The sequence below is a fragment of the Cavia porcellus genome, unplaced genomic scaffold, assembly GCF_034190915.1.
Source record: "Cavia porcellus strain 051 isolate PalLab524CR breed Dunkin Hartley unplaced genomic scaffold, mCavPor4.1 scaffold_8, whole genome shotgun sequence".
Taxonomy (NCBI): Eukaryota; Metazoa; Chordata; class Mammalia; order Rodentia; family Caviidae; genus Cavia; species Cavia porcellus.
In genome coordinates, this window is record NW_026947491.1 from 13,327,723 (window position 1) to 13,348,509 (window position 20,787).

Here is a 20,787-nt window from a genome sequence, read left to right on the forward strand (position 1 = left end):
TGGCCGCCAGGCGCTGGGTAGCTGATGACGAAGAGTGCGTTCAAAAACACTAAGGGAGGCTGAGGCAGGAGGATTGCAAGTTGGAGCCCAGCCTGGGCAGTTTTACCGCCGAATGAAAACCTGCCTCGAAATATAAAAGTAAAACTGGGTATGGGGCTCGGTGCAGTGACTCAGAGCTCCTTCTCCAGTACTGTGGCTGTGAATGGCAGCAGACCCTTCAGAGCGACATTTTTTTGTTTTTGAGATAGGGTCTCACTATGTAGTCTAGACCGGTTTTGAACTCAGTATGTGGTCCAGACTGGGTTTGAACTCACAGTGAAGCCCAGGCTGGCCTTGAACTCGTGGAGATCTTCCTGCCTCAGCCTGCCGAGGGCTTGAATTACAAGCATGCGTCACTACGTCTGGCTTTTTAAAAACAAGAAGGTAACTGATGTTTATGGTATCAGAGCCACGCACCTTCCCTGGGTGGACCCCGCAGGTGACAGGCAGTCTGTCACTGAGGCTTTGCTGAAAGCCAGCAGAGCCCTTGGGAAAGCGTCTCTGTCCCCGCACCAGTTCTAGCTCTTTTGGGACCCCTGCTCCTGCTGTCGCCCCGTCCCCCTGTCCCCGCTCTCTGGGCGGCGGCGGGGTCACAATCGCCCCGCGTCAGCGCGGCCCCGCGCCCCTCCGGCCTCCTGCCAGTCCCGTGCCCCGCGGCTCGGGATCCACAGCAGCAGCGTCCTGCCTCGGCCTCCCTGGAGCGCATGGCATGGCCACGCGCGGGCCCCGCACGCTGGTGGACACCACACCGGCCAAGACCATCCTGGTGTACCGCAACGGGGACCAGTTCTACGTGGGCCGCAAGTTCGTGCTCTCGCGACGCCGTGTGGCCACGTTTGAGACGCTGCTGGAGCAGCTGACCGAGCAGGTGGCGGTGCCCTTCGGGGTGCGGCGCCTCTACACGCCCACGCGCGGTCACCAGGTGCTCGAACTCGACGCGCTGCAGACCGGGGGCAAGTACGTGGCGGCCGGCCGCGAGCGCTTCAAGAAGCTCGAGTAAGTGCAGCGTCCCGCTCCCAGAGGGAGGGAGAGACAGGAGGGTCTCGGGTTGCAACTCAGCGAGCAAAGCGGAGCTCAGGGCTTCTACGGTTCCCAGGACCGAACTGGGGAGTGGGTCCTGCCGTCCCTTTCCTGGTATGGAGTTGGTGTATGTAGAGAGAGCACATGCTCACATGGCACAGGACATGTCATCCCCTTTCCTCACGCTCCCGCACCCTCCCTCCAGCTTTTGGACGTTCCCATCTGCAAAAGGTCTGACTTTCTCACAGAAGAGAAACCACGCGCCATTTAAGTCGCATGTCTCGGTTATTTCCTTCAATGGCGTGGCTCCTGGTACCTCTTTCTTCATCCAGAGGACCCGAGCTCGACTTCGACTCCCTTGTGGCCGGAGCAGTGGCCGGAGCAGTGGACCCCCTGGGCTTGCTTTCACAGCCCAGGCCTCACCCGGACTGGGTTTCCTCCTGGCCCTTTATCTCCTCCGGCGCTGGTTTCCTGCCAATCTCTCCTGTTCTCCACGAGGCTGGAGTCCCCGGCTGTGGTCCACAGAGATTTTCCGTTTCTCTCAAATCCCAGGACCACTCCCCACCCAGGGGTGCTCTGAGTTAAATGAGCAGCCCAGGGTTTGAATTTTTAAACCAAAAGTATGAAAAAAAATGAGTGTAACTGAAAGGCAAATTTTAACAACATTGGCAAAGCATTTAACATGCTGTTTTTGAGGGAAAATTATAATGTTTGGTGATGAGAGGAGTTTGAATTCATATCAGGGCCTGTTAGGGTGCAGCACATCCCTGGGAATGGGCCCCACAGCATATTCCTTTGCAGACTTGGGATTTTGTGGTTATTTTTTGACTTTTTGAAACAGGGCCTTGCTATTGGTTGAAACTGACCTTGAATTTACAGCAATCTTCTTGCCTCAGCCTCCCAAGGGCTGAGATAACAGGCATGCACCACCATGCCTGGTTTGTTGGTTATTTTTTCAGGGTCAGTGGGCTGTTAATCATAGTCAGAACTTAGGGTTCCCTGCCAGAATCTAGTATTCAGTACAGACATTCTTCATTTAACATCCAGGCTCTGTGCCTGCACCTGGACGGTTAGAGGAATTAGTTGCTAGCTGAGGAACTGTGCATGGGGCAGACCCTGCGATATTCACAACAGAGACGGTCAGTGGGACACCAGCTCCATGGCTTTGCCTTTATTTATGTAACTCTCACATGCAGCGCTGTCAGCAAAAATCCCAGGGCCATGTAAATGAGATGCGCTGTGCCAAAAAGACACTGGGGCGCTGTAAACGGGATACACAGAAATCTATAAAAACAAAAGCTGGGTCCAAAGTCTGGACAGGGCTCCTGGATCATAAGTCGGGGCAGTCATTAAACAGGTAGGTTGTTGGAGCTGGGGATTTAGCTCAGCGGCATAAGCGCCTGCCTTGTAAGCAGGCAGTCGTGAGTTCAATCCCTGGTACAGATAAAAAGGAAAAAGACCAAAAAAAAAAAAAGGTATGTTGTTAAAGAGAAATCCCTGTGCTCAGAAGTTTCACAGGCTCTGCGTAAGATTAATTTTCACCTGGAAATAAGATTCCAAATGTGCCATGTGCAAATGGGCTCTGAAGCCATAACAGACAATGACCAAGCCCAGCCTAGCCCAGCCTGCTCACTTCAGCTTCTTACAAGGAGCTGCGGAGGGTCATCTCCGGTGGGTGTTAGATGACACCTCTGGCCAGGGCAGGTGGACAAGGGTAGCCGCGAAGCTTGAGGCCTCCGAGGCCGTGTGCATGCAGTGGTGAGCTGGGGCCAGTCCCACTGGCTGGGAGTAGGCCAGTGGGGAGCAGTGGGGGCGAAGCTCTGGGTGTTGGCAGCAACTGTGGCCCCCGAGTGCCCAGGTGGAATTGTCAGGGAGGATGGGCCTGGGGGTGTGCACGAATGGCCCCGGCCCTGGTGCTGTGGGGTCACAGGAGGAGACAGACACTGTAAAATCTGCCCCATACCCAACCAGTGTACACAGGTCTCCTGTGTTCTGGAGTAGGATAGAGATAGAGGACATGTCTTTTTTATTTTTCCTATAGGACAAAATGTGATGGGGTAATAATTACTTCTCAAAAAAGGAAACCTCCCCTAAAGGAAGACCTTATAAAACCAAAAAATTAGTTATTTCTTTTGTGGAGAAAGCTATATATCTATATCTATATATACCTATATCTATATCTATATAGTTTTTTTGGTTTTTTTTTGGTACGGAGACTTGAACTCACAATCTCCTGCTTGCCAGGCAGGTGCTTTGTGCTGAGCTATATCTCCAGCAAGAAAGCCATATTCATACAAAAGTAAATTGGGGTATTATTCTGTGAGCATATTATTCTGCAAATTCCAGCTCAGTGTAAGCAACTGGATGACTTAGCCAGGCTCAGTTTTAAAATTAAAGACAAACAAAAGAGTGGGCTGGAGATACAGGTTGTGGCCAAGGCTGAAATTTTGATTTTTGGTTCTGTAAAAAAAATGTTTTTTTAAAAACTAGATAATTTCTAGGAGGACAATTTCTAAGATTGTTTCCATGGGGCAAGCTGGACAGCTGTTCCAGGGTGGCACGACTGTTTCACATCAACTCCCAGTGTGGATGGTGCTGTAGGGTCATCTATGTTAATTTCGAAAGGGACAAATTGCTATAAAAAGGCTTGGGGTTTCTACCTAAATATCTATCTTCTAATTGCGTTTTCTCCTTTTTCTTTCGCAGTTATATTCATATAGCTCCCAGAAGACCTTCTAAGATAAAGAAGGTGAAGGAAGTAAGTGTTCCCTCTCACTGACCAACATGAAGTAAAGCCGCTGAGCGGGCAGAGGTTTGAATGTCAGTCTGGGATCACTGCGGAAGGTGGGGTTGCATGGGGAGTGTGTAAAGGTGCATCACTCCAAGCCGGAAGCCACTGCTGCAGCTTGTCACACTCATCAACCCTCAGACAGATGGGTTGGTAAGAATATCCCAAGAGGAGACCAGGTATAGTGGCGCTCATCTGTAATCCCAGCACTCGGGAGACTGAGACAGGAGGGTCTCTGGGAGTTGAAGCCAGCTGGAGCTATATGAGAGACCCTGTCAAAAAACAAAACAAATCAGAATGTCTCCAGACCAAGCCTAGTGAGAGTCATCTTTGAGGTTGTATTGCAGCTATTTGTTAAAACTTTGCATTTCCCCTTTTGTTTTGGGGGATTTGAAAAGATGACAACGCTGAAGCTGATTATCAGGCTGGATTTCAGGGTTGGTCCAAGTTCTCGACGTTTCATTCTTGCTAGACATTTGTGGGTCTAGACGATGGAACTTTCAGTATGCGTGCTCCCAAAGCAAGCACTGCTACAACTTTTATGTCGCTCTCAGAACGGGTCAGGGTTAAATGAGATGACCTTGGGGAAATACAGACTTTTCTCATTTAAGAACGGAGCTCCATTCCTGCAACTAGGTCACTAAATGAGCTGGTGTCTAAATGAGGAATTGTAGATTAGAGTTTCAGGAAAAAAAAATGGTGGAAGGAGACTCCAGAGCCCTGACCATTTTGCTTTTATTTACGTAACTTCCACACAGTGCTGTAGTGTACAACAGAAGATGAAACTACAGTACTGTAGTGTAGTACTGTCCGCAGAATTCCACAGCTGTATAGACGCTGAGTACTGCATCAAAGAGGAGACACTGAGGCATCATAAACAAGACGTGCAGGGCTGTCGAGGGGAAAGGGGAGAGGGTCGTAGGTCTGAGCAGCGCGTTGTGAATTCCACCAGTGGGCCTCCCTGTGAGTCTAAACAGTTGGTAAGCAGGCTGTTTGGTAAATAGGAATATCTGTGTAAAGTTTTGCTGAGCCTCCAGATCTCTAGAGATCCCTTTCCCGTCCTCGTTGAGGTCCAGGAAGGTTTATATTTGTAATCCCAAGGGGAAGTCACTGGAATTCTAGTGAGTTAATTCCAATCTACCACTTCCAGTGCAATCTTCGGTGAGAATAAAGGTACTGAGACAAATATATAGTTATGGGGAGCCCAGGGGGTCCTAAGACAACCAAGATGGTGTTCACCGAGCAAAGGCCATGACTCAGGGCCTGACTCGGGCTTTGCTGATTCTCCATGAGGGGAGTGACTGGGGAGGAGAGACAGTGAGAGTGCTGGGAAATACATGATTGCTATGAGCTGGGGTAGGCAGGTCTGAGGTCACCTCTACGATATGCAGACGGCCAGAAATGCAGAGAGCAACCTGCCTGACACAGCTGAGGTGGTGTCTAATAATCTGGGGTTGGTGCTTCAGTTCTGATGCTCAATCCTGTTGGCCCTGGGAAGTCACAGCCTCTTTCTCGAGGTTCAGTCCCAGCTGACAGTGTGGAACATGACTGTCCATCCCACCTGGCTCAGTCACGTATTTGGGGAATCACTGGGCAGGGTAACACTGTTCTGTCAGAGATGACACCTCAGCTCCACAGCCAGCCCCATTTACATTGCTTAAAGCCGATAGAAAGGACAAAGAAATGGCCCAGCCAGCTCTGGATGCAGTGATCCATGGAGACAGGGCCAGGTTTACCCAAAGAGACAGCTGCTCTTCTTTTCAAAGAGAGTCAAGGGGGGAGTTGTCTGGGTGGTTTCCCCATGCACACCCACTGTTTCAATTCTTTAATGAGTTACTTTTAGTAATTTTGTGATACAGCGATACAGAGTAGAAGTACTACCTCCCACATATAACTGTTTCAGAGAAGTTTTGCTCTGGTCAAATTGTATTAGTGGGAAAACTGCAACTGCGTTCCAGAAGATCTTGCTTTAGTACAGAAATGCTCTTAAAATACCATACAATTAATGTGGCCATGCACACAGCTCATAAAATGCCTCAGTGTAATGAATTTGAAATTACACTTCCTTAAATGGAAAGGCAGAAAAATGAGATTTGAGTTTGCTGGGATCTCGGATATCCCAGACTGTGCCAGGTCGGGTGGGGAAGGTATTCTTGGTGTTGCTATGACTGAATGGTCTCTGGGCACCACTGGCAGCTGTACAGACCTGGGCTGATGATTACTCCACTTCTTTTTTCTATGCTTCATCCCCAAGTCAATATTTTTCTGCACCGTGAAGGCTGTTTATTTTTCTTTTTTTGAGAGTGTCTTATTATGTAGTCCAGGCTGGCCTTGGCCTTGAACTCTCCATGTAGCCTCAAACCCATGGCAATCCTCCTGCCTCAGCCTTCCAATTGCTTGGGTAACAGGTGTGTGCCTCAATGCCCTGCTAAGGCTCTGTTCTGATCCTGCTTTTCCAGCAACTGTATCCAGACTAAATATTGTGTACCCTTAGTGAATTGAGCTTGTACTGAGCCTGAGTTGTGAAAAAGGAGGCACAATTAACCTAGATGAATTTTCCAGAAAGTGACAGCTACCACCAATAAATCTAATGAGAAGGATGTTTTCAAGTTTGCTTTTCAATATAGATTTTCTTTTTTTACTTTTATGAGTATGTGTCTGTAGTATACATAGTGATCACATTCCTCAAGGGAAGTTAGTGCGTGTACATAATTCATCTTAACTCTTTTCTTACCCTTCCTCTCTTCTCTCCTTCCCTCCATCTTTTTAAAGTTTTATTTATTTTTTTTATTTTGAAGAGAATAAAACTCAACAAAACAGAGTACAGTAAATCAAAACAAAGCAGTGAAAGTGGTACAGAATTTCGAAGCAGGATAATAGGAAATCAACAATGGCTACTATAGTAAATATCTTGTTATCTTCACAATAGCTGTCCATTCCATCAGATACAGTAAAATCAAATAAAACAGAATAAGACCAATCAAAACTGTCTTGGTTACTTTTTACTCATTGCTGAGACAAAATACCTGAAGCCCAAAGTTGGGAAAGGAAAGGTTTATTTCTTACAGTTTTTGGAGGTTTCAGTCCACACTCAGTTGACTCCAAGGCAGGCAGGCATGGCTGGGCTTCATGGTGGCTGCAAACAGCAAGCTTGAACCAGCAAAGAGAGAGAGACACCTTCTTCCTGCCATTACATCACGTCCTGGCTCCACCCCTTTGTGGGTGGAGCACTGACACCATCAATCCAAGCACTAGACACTGACGAATAACAAATGCACAATTCAAACTCATGAGGCCTGGGGGACCCAGACATAAACCATGACAAAAACAGAACATTTGAATAAAATGAAACAATAAATCAGAACAAAACAACAGTGAGAACAATCTTGGATTTCAAAAACAAGACAGAAAGGAATCCCCCATATTTGCTGTATTGCACTCTGACATCCTCCTAATAGATGCTCAGACCACTGGCTCCAGGCCTGCAAAGTCAATCAAGCAATACAAGCATTTCCTTGTACCTCAGTTGCTATCAGCTCAGCCTGTCGCTGAACCAGCTGGTTGCTTATGGGGGGGTGATTCTTGATTCTCAGCCCATGCAGTGGTCGGCTCACAGGGAAAGCAAACTGGCTTCTCTCTTCCTGGCCCTGCGTGGTTTGTGTGGCTCACTGGAAGGATGAACTGGCTTCTTGATGTGCTCCTCCCAGACCCAGCATGGCTTCTCCGGCTCACAGGAAGGTTGATCCCCCTCCTTGTCTTCATCCCCTTCTTGCTTGAGAAAGAACTTTTTGCCTTCTATTTTTTCTTTTTCCTTTCTTTCTTTCTTTCTTTTTTTTTTTTTTTGAGACAGTATTTTACTATGCAATTCAGGATGACTTTGAACTCACATTGTAGCCCAGGCTGGCCTTGAACTTGCAGTGATCCTTCTGTCTCAGCCTTCGGAGTGCTGGAATTACAGCCTGTTTCTGCTTCCAATTTGTGCTTATTGGGAAAAATGAGAGTATATGTGATCTGAAAAAAACCACTGTAATTTGATCATCTGGAGATGAATTGCTGTGTTTTCTACATGGTTTAACACATTCTTAACACATATCTGTGTGCACATGTACTTCTAGCTTTACAAATATATCTAAGCAAAACAGGAGCATGTTATGTGTACTTTTTCTTTTACAGAATCCCATTTTACTTAATTGATAACAAAATCTCTTCATGTCATTGAATAAGGCCCTCTAGTTTTTTTTGGTTGATCCAGACCATTCTGTTAAGCGAATCTGCTATATGTTTCGAAAGCCCCAGTTACCTCTGTGGTGACACTGGGAAGCTTTTCAGGGCTTCACCTCTTGCAGCCCTCCCTGCAGGAGGGGAGCCATCCTTTGTCCTGGATGGGGTGCAGCTGGGAGGCTGAGGAGAGGAGAGACAGTGTGGAGCTTCGCCCCCTTGTGGAGCACACTTCCTCCTGCACCGTGGTGACTGATGCACGGTGTGGAGCCTGCTGACCCTGCTTCACATTCCTTCTGTGCTGGTGGACTGAATTCTGTCTCCTCAGCCGGTGTCCACCCTCCTGTTTGCCCCTTGGTTGGGGTGCTGCGGAGTCACAGTGAAGTTTGGGGTTGGAGGTCGTGACTGGCAGTGGGATGATCTTCCAGGCCCACTTTTTTTGTTTTGTTTTGAAGTGAATAAAACTGAAAACAGCCAATCAAAACAAAACAATGAATGCGATACAAGACTTCAAAATAAGATAAAAGGAAATCAGTGATGACTTCCATAATGCCTCTTGTTATCTTCAAAGTAGCTGCCTATATCATCAGACAATAAAATCAAACAAAACAGAGCAGAATGAAACCAATCAGAAGAAAACAAAGCTATCCAGGGCTTGGAAACAAGATAACAGGAAATCAATAATGGCTACTATAATACATCTTGTTATTTTTGAAATAGCTGCCCATGCCATCAAATATGATAAAATCAAACAAAACGAAACAGAATAAAACCAAGCTAAACAGAACAATGAAGACAATACAAGGTTTCAAAGCAGGATATAGATTAACAATGGCCACTGCCTTCCCCCTTAGACATCTCCTCCCCTTTCACCTTCACAACATCTACTGTAAGTAATACAGGGTTTCTGTTTAAGTTAATAGGAAATTAAGGATAGTTACTGTGGTATCACCTGCTATTTTTGGGTTAGCTGTTGCCCTCAAATCTTGAGTAGACAAGATGGAGCACAATAACTTCTCCTTTCCCTTTCTCAGGGTGCTTTGTATATTTTGGCTCCCACTAGCTCCTTTAGTTTTTAGATTAGGGGCCAACCTGTTATCTGAGTATTGCTGAACCTTTTTACCCCTGAGCTTGATCTTGAGCTGTTACTCCTTTACTTACTAAAGTCACAAGGTTTTCCTTCCTTCCAGCTGTGTAGTTCTACACTGCACATAAGTGTCATAACTTCCCAACCTATCTGCGGCTGCTGGATGAGTTGTTCCTATGTCTCTCTGGTTTCTGGTCACATATAGCATTGTTTTCTCATCTTTGACTGTCAGTTTATTAACCCTTTTTCAGGTTGAGTGTATTTCCTATTTAGAGCCTCTTGATGGATCCTGCCTCCTAACCTACTCTGCCTGTGTTTCTTTTTTGTTAGTGTATCAAGGCTATCTATATTAAAGATTATAGTTTACCGTCTCTGCCTCATCTCTGCTATTCTGTTCTTCTGCTATTATTTGTCCACTTTACTCCTTCATTCCACTGTCTGCCCTGTTCATTGAGGCCTCTCTGCCACTGTTGCTGGAATCCTGCTATTTTTTCCTCTTTCTCTCTGGAATGTCCTTCAGTATTTTTTGTAGGGTTGGGTTGGTGGCTATGAACTCCCACAGTTCCTCCTTGTCTTGGAAATATCTTTTTCTCCTTAATTTTGAGAGAGTTATTCCGGATACATAAAACTTGGTTGGAGGTTATTTTCTTTCAGCACTTGGACTATTTTCCCGCAGGCTTTTCTTGACTTGAGAGTTTGTGTTGATAAGTCTGTCATTATTTTGATAATTTTTCCTTTATAGGTAATCTTTTCTCTGGCTTCTTTTAATATTCTGTTCTTGTGGTGGATTTCTGGAATCTTGATTATTATATGTCTGGGTATAGATCTGTTTTGGTTGTAGGTGGCTGGAGTTCTGTATGCCTCATTTATCTGGATATCATTTCTTTTTCCTATGCTTGGGAAGTTTCCCTTAATTATATCTGTGAATAGTCTTTGTAGTTCATTTGTGGTTACTCCTGCTTCTTCGCTCATGTTTTTTATTCTTAAGTTATAAATCCTCTTGTCATCTTCTAGCCTTTGAATTGTTTCTTCCTGGTTCCTTATTATTTTTAAGAGATCTTTTCTTTCATGATCACACATCCTAAATCTCTCTTCACATTTCAGAAGGCTAACTTTAGTTTCAAGGCATTTTGCCTGCTTTCAATGGAATTTTTAGTTTTCTGGTAGTCTCTTTGGATCTGTTTCATGTATTCTAGGTTTTTTTTATATTCTTCATCAAAGGTTTTTCTTTTCTGAGTTCCTCTGTTCTTCCATCTGTGTTCTCTTGGGAGGGGCTTATCATGTTTTTGATTAATCTTTTTATATCTTGCCTCACTTGGATCAGAAGTACAGTTTTAAATTTGTCTATGAGGTCATGAAGGTATTTCTTTATGTCCATTGATGCTGTGTCTAATATTGCATGATTGCCGCACTGGTTCTCCTCTGTATTTACCTCTCCTGCCTCATCTCTGCTATTTTCCCAGGGTCAGCAGCTAGAGAGTTTTTTTTTAAAATTTCTGTCTCTTGTCATGTTTCTGGTTTCTTTCAGACAAGTGTGTCCTGGGGGTTTCTGGTCCTCTCCGTATTGCTTAGGGTCTTTCCAAAGCGTGCTGGCTAGGGTTTTGCTGCCCTCTCCAATTTGGTGTTATCTGAGGTACATGCAGGGATGCAGGGACGGGGCAGGCTAGCCTTGAGCATCTGAGCCAGTTGACCCGCAAGTTCCTTTAGCAACTTAGGCTGTACCTTGTGGACATCACAGAGTTGTGACCTTTTTGTCCCTGGCTATTGGGTCCCAACTAGAGGCATAGCTCAGCCCCAGCAGATGCCACCAATCCTCTCTGCACCAGGGGCAGCTGACTGACACCGCCATGGCACTGGGTTCTGCCCAACTCCAAGATGTCCTCCAGCCAGTGACAGCAGCTGCGGGACCCAATCCTTAGCACTCACCGGGAATCAATGCAGTTCTCTATCTTGGCTCCAGTCCATGCTGTGCCGCGTCCTCCCACCAAGGGCTCGGGACTAAACAATTCCCATCATTGGTGGCCATGGCTTCAGCTCGACCTTAAATTACCTGACTCCAAAGCACTCCCAGCACAGCGCGGACCAGTCTCAGTGAGTGTGTAGGGCTCCAGCCCTTCACTTGAGATTTTCCCTCCTCCGCAGAGGTAGATTCTAGCTTGATGTGATTTTTCCACATCTAGATCAGCATCCTGCCTCTTCAGAAAACTGCATGATGCCTGGCTTTGGTGCCCAGGTGCGTGGTCCTCTCTGCAGCCTCCTCTGGCACGGCCAGGCAGGTCCAGCTGCTCTGCAGAGTCCCAGGACCCAATTTCCAGTACTCACCAAGAGCCAATAAAGTTCTCCTCCTTGGTTCCACTGCACACTGCACCACATCCTCCCATCAAGGGCCCAGGACTCATTGACTCCCGTTATTTACAGCAGTGGCTTCAGCATGACTTTGGATTGTCCCTCTGCCTTGTTTTCTATTTTTTAATTGGTGAGTTGAGGCCATCTACATTAAGGGTTATGGCCAACGTGCATTGGCTCGTCTGCCATGCTATTTTCCTGCCATTGGCTGCCTACTTTCCCCCTCCATTCAGTTGTCTGCCCTGCTCAGTGATCCCCCTCTGCTGCTGTTCCTGGAACTATGATCTTTTTTTGGAATGGGGATCGAACTCATGACCACTTGCTTGCCAGGAAGGTGCTAATGCTACTGAGCTAAATCCTCAGCCCACCATGATCTTTTTTTTTTATTTCTTTCTAGAATGTCCTTCAGTATTCTTGTAGGATTGGTTTGATGGTCATGAATTCCTTTACTTGTTCTTTGTCATGGAAGTATCTTATTTCTCTATTAATTTTGAAAGATAGTTTTGCAGGGTACATCAATCTGGGCTGGAAGTTTTCTTTCAGAACTGGAAATACTTCACTCCCTCTTTCTGACTTATGGTTTGTGTTAAGAAGTCTGCCATGACTCTGATGGGTTTTCTTTTGTAGGTGATCAGTTTCTTTTCTCTAACAGCTTTTAATATTTTATTCTTGTGCTGTATTTCTGGGATCTTGATTATTATGCGTCTAGGGGTAGATATATTTGGTTATGGGTAGCTGGAGCTCTGTATGCCTCACTTATCCAGATGCCACATCCTTTTCCCATGCTTGGAAATTTTTCTGCTATTACTTCTGTAAATAGACCTTTAATATCATTTATGTTGATCCCTGCTTTTTTACTGGCACCTATTATTCTTAAATTACTTTCCTTTGTGTTGCCTTGCAGCCATTGAATTGTTATTTCCTGGTTCCTTGTTATTTTTTAAGAGATTTTTCCTTTCCTGATCACAAGCTGTACACCTATCTTCAAGCTCTGAAAGTCTGTCTTCAGTTTCTTTCAAGCGGTTTTTGCCAGCTTTCAATGGAGTTTTTAATTTCATGGATATCTCTTTGAATGTTTCATGCATTCTAAATCTCATATTGTTCATTCACTGTTTCCCTGATTTTCCTATGCTCCTCAGTTTTTTAATCTACATATTCTTTTTTTTTTTTTTTTTTTTTTTGTCTTTTTCCTTTTTATCGGTACCGGGGATCAAACTCACGACTGCCTGCTTCCAAGGCAGGTGCTTATGCCGCTGAGCTAAATCCCCAGCCCCAATCTACATATTCTTTAGAGATGCTTAACAATTCTTTTACTGTGTTTTCTATTTCTTCTTTTATCTGAGATAAGTATTTCTGTTCTAATTTCTTTTATAGCTTCATGAAGTTGTCTCTTTATTTCAGTTGCCATCACTTCAGAAACTTCAGGTGTGCGATTCCTGATCTCTTCCATGTTTTCATCTCCTGGACCAGCTCTGCTTGGGTTGGAATCCAGAGACTGCCTTTTGCTTCTTTGTCTTGACATTTTCCTGGGTTCTTCCAAACAAGTGGGTAGTGGAGCCCCAGGAACTTCCCGTGTTGGCTACAATTTCTCTGAAGCATGACTGTTTGGTTCTCCTGGCTGATACTGGCTATGGGTAGCCAATGGTGGCTACTGGGTGTGATGTTGTAGGGCTGGCTGCTGTTTTTCCCAGCCCATGCTGGGTACCTGGAACGGGAAGCATACCTGACGGTGGCTGGAGTGTGCAAGGGGGCCCAAACCCTCTTTTCTAAGTACCCTATTGTGACATTGTATTAGCCTTTCTTTTGCTGGGTCCAAGTACCTGATGCCCACAATGTAAAGGAGGAGAGGTTTATGTGGCTCATCATTTAGTGGATTCAGTTCATGATCAGCTTCTCGAGGGCAGAAATCTCATGGCAGAAGGAGAGCTGCTTACCTCATGCCAGCCAGAAGCAGAGAGAGAAGGGAGGAGCCGGGGGTAGCACATTCCCTTCCAGGTTCACCCCAGGGACCACCTCCAGCCAGGCCCCACATCGTATAGCACATTCAGCCAGGAACTCATCATGGGTGAATCCACCAGTGAGCACAGTGCCTCAGAATTCAGGCACCTTTCACATGTAGAGGAAGACTTTGGGAGGAGATTCCCTAACCCTAACAAGGACGCTGACTCAGACCCTGCGTCTTGGAATTTTGGCCATCCTCCCCACATTCTAGAGTCATGCATAAAAAAGTAGAATATGCTGAATGGACCCACCTTCCACCATGTTGAGCACCTTACCTAGGAAGAACTGTAAGTCAGGCAAGGTTAAGCATAGGGAGTGCTAAGTTCTTTCCTCTCGTCCCCGAGGGTACATCACATCTCTTTACATCAAAGTGGGGAGGGCACTCCAGAGAGCCTCTTAGAAAAGGGTGGTGCTGGAGCAGAGGGCCTGGGAGCTTGCAGAGCCACATGGAATCTCGAGGGCTGTGGCTGAGGGGTGTGATTGTCCTGGGAGACAAATGATGCCATTTGGGAAGGGCCACTGGCATGGGGGTGGAGTGAGGGGGTGGGGACCAGAGCAGGGGGTAGCTGGAGGGGGCCGAGCCCTGCAGGGTACGCAGGCCTCAGGATGGTCCCCATAGCAGTTCTCAGAGTGACTCTACGGTCTCCGTTTGCCCGGAAGAGCTGTGTTTAGACACCTGCAGATGCCAGTGCTGTGGCTGCCTGTCCCATTCCTGCGCCCTCGGAGTGCTGAGCACATAGAGTGACACAGCAAAGCAGCACACAGCCTCCCCACTGTGACCATCGCCCCAACTCTAGGGGCTTTTTCTCTGCACTTTGCTCAGAGTCATTTTGGAGACAGTGTCTTGGCCCAGAGAGGATGCTACAGTGGGGTTTTGGATTTGGGGTGCCCCTTGCTGGCCTGCTGGACCACTGGCCCCAGTCCTGTCCTGTCTTCTCAGGCTGTCACCCAAGTTTCAGGGCTAGTGTTTATTCGCAGCTTCACTGATTCTGTTTTTTAAAGTTTAAACATGCAGGGAGCAAGGAACAATTAATGGGCAAAACTAAGCACATATTGTTGGGTTCCCTCTTCCTCTTCCAATTTGGCTTTTCCTAAATGTGTCACCCTCTAGACTCTTTCTCTTTCTTTTATTTTTTGTGATTTGAACCCAGGGCCTTTGCACTGAGCTACATCCCTGGCCCTTTTAAAGATTTTGTATTTTGAAACAGGGTCTTGCTGAGTTGCTAATTACCCAGGCTGGGCTTGAACTTGCAGAATTTCTCCCTCAGCCTCCCATACAAGCACATCCATACCCAGCTCATAACATGAATCTTTGCTCCCCGGAGAGTCTTGCTGGCAGATTTGAAAATTAGGTTTGAATGCAGACAGAGAATCCACTGGGGGGAGCCGGGGCACGGTGTTGGGGACGCATGCTTACGGGATCTGTGAGTCCTCAGGGTCACCTTCTAGCAGCTCTGACAGATGATGGACACATGAGTCCTCGAGTCTGACCAGCGTGAGTGACCTCACTGTCAAGTAACCGCACTCATTGGAAGCTTCTTAGTGGATTATTATCCAGAGTATGATGAAGAAAAAGAATCCAAAGTGTTCTGTAGCTGGAGTTATTTAATTAGGCAGGTGACATCAGGGTAAATGCGTCATTATGGGGCTGGGGATTTAGCTTGGGGCTGGGGATTTAGCTCAGCGGCGTAAGCACCTGCCTTGCAAGCAGACAGTTTGAGTTCAATCCCTGGTACCGATTAAGAAAAAAAAACCATCAAAAGAGCAATTAGCTTTTTGTTTTCCATAATTTATGCAATCAAGTTGAAAGCCTTGCTTGGGCTGTACCTTAACAGAATTCTGCCGAGGATGATTTGTTTTCAAATGCAGGCTGTAAATCTACTCCAGTTGTTGACATTTGTGGTATTTTTTCCACTCTTTGTATGCAGGTGTGTATCATTTTATACACAGAAAACCTTGGGTTGTGAGTAACTTTCCGTGACTATTACGTAAGATGACTGGGTGTGCTGGTGCATTTGGGAGGCTGACGGGGGGGGGGGGATTGCTGTGAGTTCAAAGCCAGCCTAGGCTACACAGTGAGTTCAAGGCTATCTTGCACTACATAGGGAGATCCTGTCTCAAAGCAAAATCAAACCAAAATAAACCAAACCAGCTGGGTGTGGTGGCACGTGCCTGTAATCCTAGCACTTGGGAGCCCGAGGCACGAGTATTGCTATGAGTTTGAAGCCTGCTTAAACTCCATAGCAAAGCCCTATCTCACAACCAAAACCAAGCCAGGGATTTAGCCCAGCAGCATAAGCACCTACCTGGCAAGTGTGAGATTATGAGTTCAATATCCGGTACAAAAAACAAAAACAAACCCAAACCCAAAACCCTGTAAAAGGCGCAAACAATTCTAATAAATTTTAACTTGATAATCGAGTGATGTCTTGCAAAATGAGTAGTACATGACACCAATGTCACATGATCACAGCTGAGCCAGTGATTTCCTCATGCCTCTCTGTCTCTTTGTGGTATTGTGAATGATGCCTCCCAACAGCAAGAGGTTATGGAGGAGATCCCTTCCGCAGAGGAGGAGTAGAAAAAAGCAGAGGAGCCCCTCATTTCAAATGGGAGCTGGTAAATGTGGGAAACAGCACAAAGTATTGTAGGAAACACCAGCCAGATAGGGCTGCAGCAGTGCGAGCACTGAATCTCTTTAAGGACAATACAGTGTTTCATTTTGCGAGATCCTCTAAAGGGGGTGAAAGCCAGTGTCACTGGGCAGGTTCCTTGTTAAAGCTGCAGGAAGAGGAGAAGATTCCACTGGGCCACTGGGCCAGCAGACAGCGGCGATTCCATTAGTGACAGTGAAAGTCGCCCCACACAGTAGTCCTCCTCCCTCTGTGTCCCTCACGCCAGCCACGAGTGTTTTAAAAGCTAAGTGTGGGTCAATTTATTTTTCTTTCTTTTCCAGTTTTCTTTATTGTATTATATGTCGGTTTTGTGATTATTTTTATAGGAATAGTTTTGGGTTGGGGGCCAGTCATCTGAGTTTCCATAATTTCTTAAGGGGAATTTGGCTTCAATGTGCAAGTTGGATGATAAGATTTAAGCTCTCAAAGCGAGGTTTGACTTTCAGGTGTAGCCAGGGCAAGAATGGCTGTGCAGGCGTGTGTGTTCCCACAGTCCTCAGCAGCTTCTCTTTCTGGGCTCTTTTGGAGCTGTTTTCCACTCCTCACTCACAAGTGGAACCCTTATAAATAACCTTGGAGACGACATGGCCAGAAGGGTGCCCCTGGGGTACCTGTGAGGGTGGGGATCACTGGAGCACATTGAAGCGGGTGCAGAGTATTGAAGCAAGTGTCTCCTCCAACATTATGGGGTCACATTCCTGCCTTGTGTGTGAGCTAAGAGTGAGGGGACAAGGAGCGGGGCAGGCTGGGAGGCTGGGGTTCCAGGAGCACCCAAAGGGGTGACTCACTGAGGAGTCCCCAGTTCTCTGTGGAGCAGCCAAACACCTGGTGGCAGAGGAGTCCCCGATTCAGGGGTGTTAAGTGGCCGGAGGCAGAGCAAGGTTGGCGCAGCGCTTGGAGCAGGAGATGATGATGGGGATGGCCATGTGCACACTGTCCAGGGGTGGGGGGGGACAGTGGTGTCTGTGGGAGGAGAACAGGAAAGGGAGCTCAGTAGGGACAGGGCATTTCGTGGAGCAGACAATGTGAGGGACAGGCAGAGGTGGGGAAGGGTTCCCTGGAGCTCTGTCTGTGGGCAGGGGCGGAGGTCACCATGGTCCGCAGCTGTCAAAGGACAGTAGCTTGGGGTTTGGGATCCCCCAAGGGATCAGCTTGGCAGCATAGGCTGGTGACTTTTGGTGTCCACACACACTGTCCCCGCAGGGCCTGGACCGTGGGGACCTTGGTTTCCCGTGCCAGGTCCTGGTTCTTTCCCTGTTGGGTGTCAGACCCTGTGGGCCCAGGCTGTCATACTGGGAAGGTCCGGGAACACAGGGGTGTGGTTCCACTGCTCCAGCTTCACTAGTGAAAACACAAGCCACCCTGTCACCGCACTGGGGGTCTGTGTAGGTTCTAGATGCCCTGAACGAAGAACTGTGTGGGATGCCCCAAAGGAGCAGGAAGGCCAAAGACTTACTTGACATGATGGGAGCAGCCTGGGAGGGGAGCTCAGGGCTTCAAGGGGCTTGGTGCTGAGGGTTCACGCCTTGGGTTTGTGGTGGGATTGAGGGGTCAGGCTGAGGTTTGACTTCTGCCCCTGGCCAGCTTGGCTTGGCCTCCTTTTGGGCAGTGGACTTTCTTTTTAGAACCCACAGGTCAGAATTTATTTCATACCACCGCATTTGCAGCATTTTCAAGTACAGTGTTATGCCCAGTGTCATTCATACATGGGCACGAAGGAGACAACTTTATAAGGCACCAGGTTGTGGCAGGCTCGAGAGGAGCCCTGCTCCCACTGCGGCTTGCGAGATTCCTGGGCAGATTCCTAGGCTTGCAAGTCATCCAAGAAGAGAAGGGAGATTGCAAAACATCCATTTACTCCCATGTAGTAAGAGAAAGACACTCTGGAGCCCAGCTCAGAGTGTCTGCATTATGGCGTCGGCCTGGACTGTAGGACTTGGGTCCGAAATCCTCTGCAAACCAAGCTGTGCATATAACCCTTTCAGCTGTGAAGTGAGTATTGTATTTAATCCAAACACATTATCTTTAAAATGTCCTCAGTCTCTATCCCTACTGTTCATGAAAAACCGTAGGAAAACTTGAAGTACAATCCTACCTCATTGTTTTATAAATGCAGCAACATGCAGTCATTAAAAACAGTGGTGTTGAAATGTCATCCAGCTAGATATGAGCACTCCAGCCTTTGAGCAAAGCTTCCAGAAGAGTGTCAGGCAGCACCTGGCACTGACAGCCCCCGAGTACATCCCACGACAGAGGGCACAGCTCAGACAGTCATGGCTTGGACTTCTTTCTACCTTAAAAAAGGTAGAAAGCTTTTTTTTTTTTTTTCTACCTTAAAAAAGGTAGAAAGCTTTTTTTTTTTTTTCTTAAAAAAACTCATTTGCCCTTGTGCATTTTATTACAACTCGGGAAACAACTTCCAGTTAAGTAACCAGCCCCTCCACACTCTGCGGACAGGGCCTCCTCTGGGACCTTGCTTTCCAGGGGGAAAGCCAGGGACAGCTAAATTGCCACAGAAAGTCAGTCTGTTAGAAGCATTTCCAAAACTGAAGCAATTCTTTCTTTCCACTCAGTTTTAACTGAACACTCCAGGGAACTATGACTGATACCAACTTCAATGTGTAAGAATATCCGTAGTAAACAGTGCGTGTGTTTTAGTGGTTTAAAGAGTAACCTTTGTTAAACAAATTCTTTAAACTTATTTACTAACAAGAAAAGAAACTCCTAAGGGATGGCCTCATCTTTTACTATTTTGTATAAAAATACAAACTAGAATTTTTTTAAATATAAAAAAAGTCACACAAAACCCACAGAGCTAAAACTCTGATACCTGCTGGCTTCCTGGAGATGTCTGCAGCTAGCTATCGAAGTGACTATTGTGGCTGCTTTATTTACTCAGAGCAAGGCTGACACTGTGACCCGGTGTCCAGCCACCGTGGCATCTCAGGAGCAAACACGTCCCACGGGAGAGGGCTTTTGTCAGGACTGTCTTAGAAGGTTTGGCTTGACGACCACTCCTTGAAGGGTCTCACGAGCATGGATTTGCCCCTTCCCCACAGCAAAAGGGCCTCACTGGGCCTGACCCAGAACTCTCTCTGCTGTAGGTTTCTGGGAGCCTCTGGGGAATGGAGTGGTTGTCCTAACATGTCTCTAGATGTGTTTGTTTTACTTGTTTTAAAATAGTCTCAAATGTGTGCAAATTAAGATATCCTTAAAATCACAGCTAGTGTATGATCAAAACACTGTCTGCTCCTGGAAGCAGTGAGGAGAGGTGGAAGCTGAGCCATTCTTACAGCCTCTGTGGCCCCTTCCCCCGTTAACCATGTAAAGTCTGAGGCTGTGGCAGATACCGTGCTGTGCACGTTCATGTGTGTGCCCGCAGAGGACACTCGGGCAGTGGAGTCTCTGAGCTTTTAGGATTGGAGGAACTATCATGGTGTCCAAAGCCCATGAGGGGGTGGAGTCAAATCTGCATAGTCAATGACATGATAATTAGGGTTGGGACAGCCAAGGGTTGCAGAAGACCCCAGGTAAGCTAAGTTACCTGGACACCTTTACCACTGTGTTTAACCCTGGACATCTCAGTCCTGGGCTAATGATCAGCTCAGAGGATAGATTTACCCCAGAAAGTGGGCTCGAAGATGGACCTTCATTTTCTCTTCTTACTATTTCCGTGGCAACCTCCTGCCTCAGTCCTGTCTGCTCTTGAGCTCCATTGCTGGGAAATGTGATTGTTGGATGAGCTGCTGGGTGCATCCCGGGTTCCAGCCATGTGGCAGGCTCCATGTGGCTCTCCTCCTGGACCTCCGTCACCTCTGGTCACCTCTTGTGTTCTCTACCTCCAGGGTGCATGCTGTCAACCCCAAATCCCTCAACCCCATGTCCCAGGACTCCATCTTCCCCCAGCACATGTCCTCCTCTCTGTGGACCCCTCCTGTCTCACACTGATTACGAGGAGGTGGCCACTTCTGCACGCTGCTGGGCTTTAACCTGGTGTCTCTGCCTGGGAATGGAGCTCTGAGACGCAGGCTTTCTTTTTCAGATCAAACCTGTGGTGCACTGCGATATAAATGTGCCATCCAGGTGGCAGACGTGTCATCGAATATACCGTCATATAAAGTGAGTATAGAATTGTGGGTGAAAAGTCAAACCACACCACGGTGCCTTGAGAAACATGCTCTAGACCTTCCTAGCCCAACTGTTTCCTCCTCTTTCTCTTCCTTTCTCTTCTTCTCTCTGACTAGTGAGTTGTTCTGTGTACTGATTTCTCAACCATACAGGCTTTCTTTTTTTGTTTTTTTTGAGACAGGGTCTCACTATGCAGCCCAGGTTGGCCTTGAACTTGTGGCAAGTCTCCTGCCTCAGCTTCCTGGGGTGCTCAGATCATAGGTGTGCATGGCCACTACACCAGACTCTTTCCTCCTCGCTATCTCTTCTCTCTCTCTCTCTCTCTCTCTCTCTCTCTCTGTCTGTCTGTCTGTCTCTCTCTCTGTCTGTCTCTCTCTCTCTCTCATCATTGTACCTAGGACTTACACACTGAGCTACTTCCCTATTTTTTATTTTGATGTAAAGTCTTGCTAAACTGCCAAGTTGACCAGGTGGGACTTGAACTT

The 20,787-nt window shown here is 46.9% G+C and overlaps 1 protein-coding gene across 1 annotated transcript in view; it reads left to right on the forward strand.

Annotated features, from left to right (window-relative positions):
* The window catches only part of Dcdc2c (doublecortin domain containing 2C), a 70,726-nt gene continuing 49,939 nt past the window's right edge, over positions 1–20,787 (forward strand). The window contains exons 1-3 of the mRNA XM_063254417.1: positions 1–1,035; positions 3,766–3,817; positions 20,217–20,293. Coding sequence (XP_063110487.1) covers positions 749–1,035; positions 3,766–3,817; positions 20,217–20,293 — 416 coding nt within the window. The 5' untranslated portion in view covers positions 1–748. The remainder of the gene's footprint in view (positions 1,036–3,765; positions 3,818–20,216; positions 20,294–20,787) is intronic.